Source organism: Bactrocera tryoni, chromosome 4 (genome assembly GCF_016617805.1).
Source record: "Bactrocera tryoni isolate S06 chromosome 4, CSIRO_BtryS06_freeze2, whole genome shotgun sequence".
Classification (NCBI taxonomy): Eukaryota; Metazoa; Arthropoda; class Insecta; order Diptera; family Tephritidae; genus Bactrocera; species Bactrocera tryoni.
The window spans coordinates 11,892,856-11,903,066 of record NC_052502.1 but is presented as its reverse complement, the minus strand read 5'-3'; the positions used below and the strand labels follow the sequence as shown (position 1 = coordinate 11,903,066).

At 39.2% G+C, this 10,211-nt stretch overlaps 2 protein-coding genes across 6 annotated transcripts in view; both read right to left on the bottom strand.

Moving 5' to 3' along the window:
* Positions 1 to 1,065, bottom strand: LOC120775668 (mediator of RNA polymerase II transcription subunit 20). Its single transcript, XM_040105937.1, has 2 exons — positions 991 to 1,065; positions 1 to 914 (listed from the first exon to the last, which is right to left on the bottom strand). The coding sequence occupies exon 2, from the start codon at positions 905 to 907 to the stop codon at positions 161 to 163; it is 747 nt and encodes a 248-aa protein (XP_039961871.1). The 5' UTR covers positions 908 to 914; positions 991 to 1,065; the 3' UTR covers positions 1 to 160.
* Positions 1,066 to 1,897: 832 nt separating this feature from the next.
* The window catches only part of LOC120773665 (mucin-5AC), a 51,355-nt gene continuing 43,041 nt past the window's right edge, over positions 1,898 to 10,211 (bottom strand). The window contains exons 1-5 of one of the 5 annotated variants that reach the window (XM_040102685.1): positions 8,270 to 8,519; positions 6,995 to 8,239; positions 2,853 to 3,434; positions 2,163 to 2,773; positions 1,898 to 2,103 (exon numbers count right to left, since the gene is read on the bottom strand). In XM_040102685.1, the coding sequence (XP_039958619.1) occupies positions 2,052 to 2,103; positions 2,163 to 2,773; positions 2,853 to 3,434; positions 6,995 to 8,227 (2,478 nt within the window). In that variant the 5' untranslated portion in view covers positions 8,228 to 8,239; positions 8,270 to 8,519 and the 3' untranslated portion in view covers positions 1,898 to 2,051. Of the gene's footprint in view, positions 2,774 to 2,852; positions 3,435 to 6,994; positions 8,520 to 10,211 lie in introns of those variants that run through there. The other 4 variants (XM_040102684.1, XM_040102682.1, XM_040102687.1 and 1 more) reach the window with 4 other exon arrangements.

Genomic DNA, 10,211 nt, shown 5'->3' with positions numbered 1-10,211 from the left:
TTTTATATAAAAAATTATATTTCGTTATTGCTTTATTTTTTCATACAACATTACGGGTATGTTCGAGCTACGTAATAATTACAGCAGTACACTTCTTCACTTAACTTAATTAATTTAATTTTGTCTAAAATTACTACAATCTTAAAACCGACCCCTAACACTAGAGCCGCATGCGCTGATTGCCGCCCTGCATATTGCCAGCTGCATTTTGCGCTGACGTCGCGCCACCCGTTGCACCGCCTGCCACCGGCAACACATTTTGTTTGCGATAATTTGTGAAACTTTCCAAATACTGATTAATCGTATCGATTGGCTCGTACACTTCATTTTGTTTGGTATGTATCTGCTGTTGGCCCATAGTATTCATTATTTGTTGCGAAAAATATGCTGGATACTCCTTGGCAATTTGCATGCCGAGAAAACCTTGCAAAGTTTCACGTATCATTTCCCAACAATATGAAAGCACCACACATGGTCGGTATTCAATCTCAATGAGTATGCCCTTAAAGTTTTCCATCATTGTCACTGAACCTAACTTAATGAGAAAGTCGCCGTATTCGAAACGCGCACCTTTCGATTCAATTTTTGTTTGTTTTTTCGATGTGTATACTGAAGTCATTTTCAGCATAAGCAAATCGAATAGGTTGTCTGCCACAAGTGGTATTTGTTTGCCGGCGCCATTGTCTAATATGGAAAATGTGGATGCGGGATATTCGGAATCGTGCAGTACATGTACAGTTTTAGCTGGTCCATGTTGTGGTGTGGAAATGTATGTTTCGCAATCGACCAGGAATTGACCGGTGTGTACGGCGCCCAATGCCAAAAGCCGCTTGGTGAGGTAGTCAATGGCTTGAGCGCCAGTCTTACCTTCTGGTATCTGATATGGCAGCAATACAGTAACGCCCATTGCTAAGCTACAAACAATAAATTCAAATTTCAATTTACAAAGTACTAAAATATTTAAATTGCATTAAAAAATAAGTTGTATACCTGAAATTTATTAAATACGCTTTGTTTGGAACACACTAATTTACCAATTGCCGTGTAAACCATCAGCTGTTAGAGCGGAACAAAATGGTATATTAATGGAACACAGCATGCATGGATAATACATTGTAACAGTACATACTTACAAATACATTTTATTGAATGATTTACAATTAACTTAATATTTTTACATTTGACTTTTTTTAATATAAATAGCAATAATTTTGAATTTGAAAAATAATATTGTTTTTCACAAAACAATTAATATTTATTTTTATTTGAATTTGACACATCCATTCTGTTCCAATAACCACTTGCATTAATGAATTTTCGGCAGGTATTTGAATTTATAGCTTTGCGATAATTCGCAAATTTAAAAAATAGGTGATTTTCGAAACAGCTGGTTCTACATAACCGGAAAGATCCTAATTTATATCCGGCTGAAATAAGCGGCAGAAATTCAAAAAACTTTGTAGGAACGTATTGTTTAAACATTTATATTTTGCTAAAACCGTACCAAACTCAAAATAATAAATATGTGCATAAAACATATTAGAGCAATTAAGTGTACTTAGTCGTGCCATAAATTCTGTTACAAAGTTTACAGGGCGTACATATGTATGTAAGTGGTCTTCCCCGTGCGGTTCGAACCAATTCTGCCATAAAAATATATTCGCGAACGCATTCTCTTTCCGAAGTCTGCTTAAAAAACAGGAAAAGCGAAATCAATAGATCGAACAGATCTACTTGCTTACAAATTTTTTCTTCGTGGTCTCATTTATAAAACGGCCTGAACTTGTAACAGAACTTATGGCATAGTTGCTTAAAAACGCAAATGTCTCACAAAAAATTAAGTTTTCTAAAATAATCCATAAACTCAGTTGTTTTTTAATATTTATTGTATTAAATACACACATAGATACATACATAAATATGTATTATTAAATTTGGAACTAATACGTACTCATAAGATGTGTGGATACTGATTTTTGCTGTAATTTCTTATTGTACTCATGCATTAGTGCTTAAGAAACAACCACAAAAACCAAAATCCATTATTGGCATCAACACAAATCCTTGAGTTTTGTAACACATCTACGCATATATGTAAAAATTCTGAAAGAAATCTAATTTTGAGTGTCCACACATTTGCTATCACTGCTTCTGTACACTACTTGCTGTCTTTTAGATCGGTAGCCGTCTTCTTATTAAATATCTGTGGAGTCTTAAAGCCACGGAAACTTTTACGCAGCGAGTTCGTTACACGCTTCTTGTAGCTCGTACTGGTGCTGGTCACTGAAATTTTATCATCCGGCACAAATCTGCGATCAAGTCTCTGCAAACTGCTAGCCTCATCGGTTGAATTGCTTTCATTGGAATTGTTTTTCAAAAATTTTCTATTAAAATGTAATTGTGGTGTGCCCCATTTCTTCGCTATAAAAGCTTCGAATTCCGGATCGCTTTCGGAGCCGCTTTCATTACTGGAAAATTTTCCTTTGTAAATGCTTTTAACTTTTACCCGCTCACCTTCAGTTTCACTCACGCCTTCAGCCGAGTGTGCACCACCGCTGTGCGGTGTGTCGGCAGTACCGTTATCCGCAAATGGTATGTCATCCAATTTACGTGTAACAATCACCTCCGCTGGCACACCCTTCAGATTAACACCCTCGATTTGTGTCTGCTGGAAATCGGTCGGATGTATGCCGGTATGGGGACTGTTGCGCAGCGAATTTCGCACTTTACGTGGTGTCTTTATCTCCACAATACGGACGCGGTAATGCAGTAACTGAAAGGAACACATTCTTAATGACAATGCAATATAAGAAACGAAGAAGTTAATATCCATATTTTTTCATGGCGCTTACCCGATCTTCATCGATGAATTTCGCCAGATCCGTTAGTGACATGCTAATGCAAGTGCCCTCCGCCAATATGTCCTTATCGTACTCACTATGCACCGGGTACTTCTGCGTTATGGCTATGGCTTCATTCTCCTGATGTACAATTGTCACCTCGAAGGCGTAATTATGTTTCTTCTCCTTCACAGTCGATGTGCAGGCCATGGTGAATAGTATGCGCTCCTTATCGTGCACTTCATAGAAATTAAACATCTCATCGAACACAATAAAAACATAGTAACCGGTAAGCGGTTTCTGCTTCACGCCCATATTCCAAATCATATCGGTCGTTTCTGTGGTGAACACCTTATCGGCATGATCCTTCTCCAGATGGTCCTTCCAGTGTGCTTCGCGACCCGCCCATTCGCAATCGCCCCACACACGACCCATAAAGCATTTCATCGGCTTGTAGATGCATTGCTTCTCGTGCCAGCTCAGCAGATCGATTTGCAGGCGCACTGTACAGCCACCCGAGGCATTCGAGCAACGGAAATGCGCCTTGGAGCACAGCGCTTCGACAGTGAGAGAGCGTATAGTGGTGAAGGGCTCCTGTGAAGAGAGAGAAGTGAGTTACAAGTTGTATGGACAAAGGCACGTACAACAAAAATTTCAAGTGGTTCTCTTTACGTAAGCGATAAGATATAGAATTATATACATATGTACATGCAGCAATTCTTTCGACCTTGCCTTCATCACCGATTTCCTTTCACATATTAGATAACTCAAAATGAAATGTTAAAAGATAAATGAATTGAAAAGGTTCTACAATTGATTAAACAACAATTTGAGTCGGTGGGTAATAAAAACTTCAATTTTTTACTCGAGTCTTTGCTGCATTAAAGTGTGCCAAGATAAGATTGCAGTGAAAATAGCCGCAATCTAAATTTATGTGCCGCGATGACGTGCAAAACATTGTCGGCTAAGAGTCTATATTTTCCATTCTATATGCCAATATGATAATCAAATGATCAAGCTAAACTCTAGAGAGAATAGTTAAGAGGTTATATGCAGTTAGAATCTTAAAAAAATGTTTTTTTTTATATCGTTCCGGTGAATATTTTCGAATTTACACGCAAATTTGAAAAGGCGTTTCGGGGTGCTTGGAAGTACGGGGCCAAACTTTAAACGCTTTTTTTTCAAAATGGTGTTTTCAAGATCGGTGATCAACATTACTCGAAAACGGCTAAACCGATTAGTCTCAAACGAGCTGCTTAAACAATTTTTTTTTAGTAATTTAATCTTTTCTCACCGAAAAATATTTTTTATAGGCAATTTAAGGTCGAAATTTTGGTCAAAAATCGATTTTTTTAAGAAACCGCCATTTTGTCAAAAAATTTGTTCAAAAATCGATTTTTTCAGAAACCGCCATTTTGTCAAAAAATTTTATTTTGTTTATTCTTTCCATTTGTTTTACTAAATTTAACATTACTTTAACGAAATCTGTTTGGTTTTTCAATTTCAGAGGATCCAGTTCAGAGATATCGTGGTCACCGGTAAACGTCTCTTTTGAGAGGAGCTCCCGGAGATCAGCTTTAATTCCTTTCCAAATAAATATTTTTACTAATACAAAGTTTTAAAATACAGTTAAAAGATACCATAACATATGTACACATTTTTGGATTAATAAATTTAAAAGTTTTCTCTGAAAAAATTCTGAAAAATTCGCTTTTTTCGGTCTCCTAACTGTATATGTATAACCCCTTAAGAACATATTTCTCACGATTCATATATATATTTATTATATTTTTTTATATACTGGAGAGTTCAATGTTATAGATACAAGAGCACTTTTTTAGAAATATTTCGCTTCCAGACACCTTTCATCATATTATTTATAATAATTAGGACCTCTGTCTGCATATATCAGGCACATTTAGAGAGAAATAAGTATCTATACTAAGTCTCAAAATGCCATTTTAAAATTTCAATTTCGCTAATGTGACGTCATCAAAAAAAAAAAAAAATGTAAAAACTGTTGGAACCAAATAGCGGATAGGTGATGTAGTTCGAATGGACGAAAACACTCCAGCTCTGAAAGTATTCGGCGAAAGATCGACAAAGCTTTTTGACTATCACATATTTGGTGAGATGGCCGAAGGTAAGACTGCAGAGATGTTTCAGTTTCAGTCTTGCAAATGCTGGACAATGAAGAAGAAATTTTCCACCTCACGTTGCTCCTTAATACTTTGACAACTACCGTTCGATAAGAATTTAAGCCCTTTCGCCGGAGTGTCTATTGGTCAGTGTTCAGTACGAAATCCTACGATTGCGGCAAGATGGACTTTGCTCAGGGTAAGTAGTTCAGTAGGTCTCTTCCATTTTACTTCACTACGATCAGCGTCCACTAAGTGCACGTGAGGTCTATCGATCTATAGAACGCAAGACGCCAATGGAGGTCCAACTTGGTCCTATTCCAATGCGTGCAGGGCAAGGTTGCCCCGTCTGACTAGCTCAACGGCCTTGCTGTTGCCAGCGATTCCGCTGTGATCTCTTCCCCAAACTAGTCTGATGATGAAGTAGCTTGAAGCAATTTCTAGCGAGGACAGACAGACCTTGACTAGCTTTGAGTGTACAGTTTGCGAGCTCAGCGCGAGTATTTCCGCCTTGTAGTCGAAGTGAATGCTCACGTCTCTGAAAGAGACTACACTACGTAGTAGTACGTCTATCATTTTTATAGCAACAATTTCTGCCTGAAAAACACTAAAGTGATTCGGTAGTCTAAAGGTAAGAGTGACGGAAAACTTCTCCCCTAACTTCTCCTCCTAGCTTCGACCTATCCGTGAAAATGCTCACTGCGGCTCTTCTCCAGTGACTTCTCCCCAGTGACTTCTCACCAGTGATCGGAGTTTTCAGGAATGCAGTTAAAGGAGGAAGAAAATTTCGGCGTACCCTTGTTCGAACCAACATATATTGAATTTGGATAAATTATGATTTTTTTTAAGCAACAACAAATATCTATTTAGTTTGCAACGAATTGTTTACCATAACGAATGGGATCGGACGGAGTCTTCCTGCACAGGCTATTTTATGTTTACCACGAAGTTCATTGCGCACATAAAGAAATGTCAGAAGTTTAACATGATCAGCGCGACGAGCTGTTTCGATGTAGCCACGTATATAGGCGAACTAGCCTCAGTTGTAGAGATATCGATATGGAATTTTATACACGTTTTTTACTCCCAAAGATGCTGTTCATGTGTAGGAACCGCCGATATCGGGCCACTATAAAATGTAGCTGTCATAGAAAATGTTCGCTCAAAATCAAGTCCTTCTATGGAAAACTTTTTTATTTGACGAGATATCTTTAAGTGATTCGGCATGGATTATTGACTAAGGCAGCGATACAATCTTCGAATAATTGGTTTAGATCAGAACACTAACGCATATGATCGTCATATGATGTAAATCAAGACAGTGATCTGTTTATACTCTTTTATGTTATAAGAAATCCACCTGTGGTGGGTATTGTAGCTTCGAAGTTGCCGAATTAATGTTCTTTCTTGTTGAACTTGTATTATATTTTGTCACTGATTTAAAGATTATATGTATAATGGAGAAGTTGAAAAAAGAGAAATGATATCAGCTTCAACGGCAGAACTGCAAAAAGATTGTTGACGTCAAACTAAAATAAATAATTACATTTAGCGACATTATATATATATAAATATATAATCTACATATATATTGACATTTTAATGCCGACAAAAGCAAATATAAAGTGCGATAAAATACTTGTAGAAAACTTGATAGGAAAAGTGGTTTTTTGTCGAGGAAACAAATGGCACATACGAGTATGTAATGCGAGTTGGAGACGTTGAGCAGCTATAAGACTAAGGGCCGTTTTCTCAATGTCTAATTAGTAACCAACTGTCGGTTAAGTACTGGTTAATTTCACCAAAAGAAGGCATTTTGGATGAGTTAACCAGATCTAGATCTTAACTGACAGATGGTTCCTAACTCATCCGATCCTAAACTTCTTATACCCTGTGACAAAAAGTTCCACTATCAAAAGATTGCGTGAGATTAGACTAATATATCCGATGTGGAATGTGAAAAACTAAAAAACTGATAAATTTTTGCAACAAAAACTCGAATATTCAACCACTTACCTTACACAGCGGACAGAGTAAGAGCACGCGAGTGCATTGCTGGCAGATACTGTGACCCGTCTTGCATAATAAAATCGGTGACTTCATCGGATAGGCACAACCAGGGCACTTGAGTTCCTCAATCAAACGTTCATAGTGATTTATTGAAATCTGCTTGGGCGCCTCCGGTGACAGTGAGACCGGTCGTTCCACCACACGACGCATAGTCGGAACCGGCTCCTCACGCAGCTGTACAGTGGCCACTTTGATCGGTTCCGGCAAGACAGCGCTCGTTATCAAAGTTGTGGCTTTCTTAGTTGGCGAGCTTTGCGGGCTCAAGGCAGCCGCGGCTGCCAAAGGTGATGTGGGTGATGAAATTGTTGTTGGTGTGGGTGTAGCAATCGGTGCAAGTGCTGCGCTTGCATTTGTTGGCGGCACTGCTATTGCTGCTGGGGTTGTTGTGGCTACTGCTTTGGTTGGCGTGGTTGGCACCGAGGTGGCGGAGTACGAGCGCTGATCACCAATACCAATGCTACGTGTACGACTCAACATAGGCGGCTTGGGTGGCGGCGTACCGGGCGAACGCGGTAGTGTTGCATATTTCGTAGCTGAGAAGTTTGCGGCTGTCGCCTTTGTATGACCATTGAGCTCGGTTGCACTGCTGCTGCCCAATTTGTGGCCACCAACATTTTGTTGCTCTTCGCGTGTGTGTATACGCGTCTCGCTAAGTACCGTTTCGGCGCCATTAATCGTCTGTGTCTTGGTTTCCGTTTCGGTCTTCTCATCGATCGTGTACTCGCTGATGGTGTTGTTGAGAAAGAGTCGTCGCTTCTCATTGATCTTCTCGATATTCTTCAAATGGCCGATTATTTTCAGATCCTCACTGAGATCGTTGCGTAAACTCTTCGTGTTACCATTGACGATTGCCGTTGTTGTGGTGGAAGTTGTTGCATCCTTATTGCTTATACTGGTTGCTGGAGCGTCAGCTTCGTTTTGGTTGCTCTTATCCGCTGCGTTTTTGGACTCACCGTTTGTTGTTGCTGTTGTTGTCGTTGTTGTGGTTGAGTCGTCCTGTGACTTCGCTGTCTGCGGCACCGACGTATCACTGCTGGTGTTGATGGTGACTTTGGTGCTGTTGCTGGTGCTGGAAATACTGCTGGCATTAGAGAGACTCGTGGTAGACACTACACTCGCAATAGTCGTGGCTTCGTTGCCATTGAGATCACCGATTGGCACTTCGTGTATAGTGTTCATTGTTTGTCCAATTTCTTGCTTTTACACAAATTGCAAATCTATTTTTAGCAAATTTGATTTCAACTAATTTTTGAAAGTTTTCAGTTTCAACTCTGCGTTCTTTGCATTAACGGTAGATACTCATTCAATGAGTGTAAATACCGTTCGCCTACTGCTCTGTTGGCAAAGTGAATTTTAAATTGTCGTTTTGATTAAATTTTTTGCCTCGAATTTGTATGTCGAAGCAACTTAATCATACGTTCCCGAAGTTTTTAGTGTTTTTTATCTCTAAAGTATCTTATCAAATGCGGCCAAAGACCGTAGTGCAACCCAACGCTCCACCGCTGTCGCCGGCATGCCGGCAAAATAACGACAGGTGAGGCGTGTCAACGGCAATCGATATCACGCTAAGTAAACATCAGCTGAATGAAGTGTTTCTCATTGCGTTGTGGCCGGCAGAGAGCCGCAGCTGTGCTCTCTACTCAGTTACTCATTTCTAGCTAGATTCTAAGCACAGCTGAGCGCTAACTGCATACCTTTCTTGCTATCAGCTGAGCGTGAAGTGTGGAAAAGCTTCAAAGCAAACACCTCGGGCTGAAATGTTTGTCACCACAGACTGTCAGGGCATAATTTTACCGGTAGAATTAATGCAACTTTTCGTAAAATGACAAAAAGTGTTATCAGCGTTGTGCTAATAGAGTGTGTAAATAACATTAAATGGCCGTGATTATCTCTATTATCCCCAGAGAAACTCATACTAACTTCGCTGAATATAAAAAAATGCCACAATAGCCTCAACGAAACTGGTTTCTTTATATAAGTGTACTTTAAAGCATATAATAAACTTTGCTAACGTCACAATAGCGCATATTCTCGATAGCTTTTCTTCAGCTGCCCTTCAAGACGGTATTACTGGCTTACTCAGTAAAATCACTTTGCGTTTTTGCTCTGTAATAATTTATCATTTTCCGAAATTCGACAAAAGTCTCTCAATTGATAACTCATAAGATAATCCCCTACAATATTACAGTTAAATTTACACCAAAATAGTACAATACTTAATTTTTCTTTTCTAACTCAATTTGATAATGAGACTGCCAGTTGTTTGATCGATTCGTCGTCCTACAAGGTTTGGTGTAGAGCACAGTTAATGTGAGTAAATATTCAATTACGAGTACTAAGCGTGTTTACTGATTCTCATTATGACAGTAAATCTATATAGAAATCTAACTTCATTAGCAAACAGATAGCTTTTTAGAAAAAATCTTTTATTTTGTTAAGCAGTGTAAATGAAAAGGAAACGTCATTCATTATAGGATAATATTCGAAGGCATATATTGTTCTATAATGAATGACGCGTCCAGCAGACAGTGCAGAAAATATAGCAGACGTAGCTGAGAGTGTACTATACCAAGAACGTGGAGAGTCTATTCGGCGCCGTTCGCAGCAACTCGGACTGACGTATCGAATGACTTGGCGCACTTTAAGTCGAGATATTAAATAGAAAACTTACAAATTCAACTTGTGCGAGAACTGAAGACGCTCGACCTTCCCAAGCGACATCGCTTTGCTCTATGGACTCTTGAAAAGTACCAAGAAGATACAACGTTTTCGAGCCAACTTTTGTTCAGCGAACCATTTCTGGTTCAATGGGTAGGAACACAAGCAAAATTGCTGCATTTGAAACGAAGAACAAACTGAATGGATTCAAGAGCTGCCCTTTCATCCCGAAAACAACAACGGTTTGGTGTGGTTTGTGGGCCGGTGGAATCATCGGTCCATATTCATCAAAAATTATATCAGTGAGAACGTAACCGTCAATGGCGACCGTTATCGGGCTATCATAAGCGACTATTTGTTGCCTGAAATTGAAGCTCGTGACCTCGGCGACATTCGATTTCAACAGGACGGCGTCATTTCCCACACATCACATCAATCAATGGTTTTATTGAGCGAGCACTTGAGTGTGCACATAATTTCACGTTTTGGGCCTATCCAAGTCCAA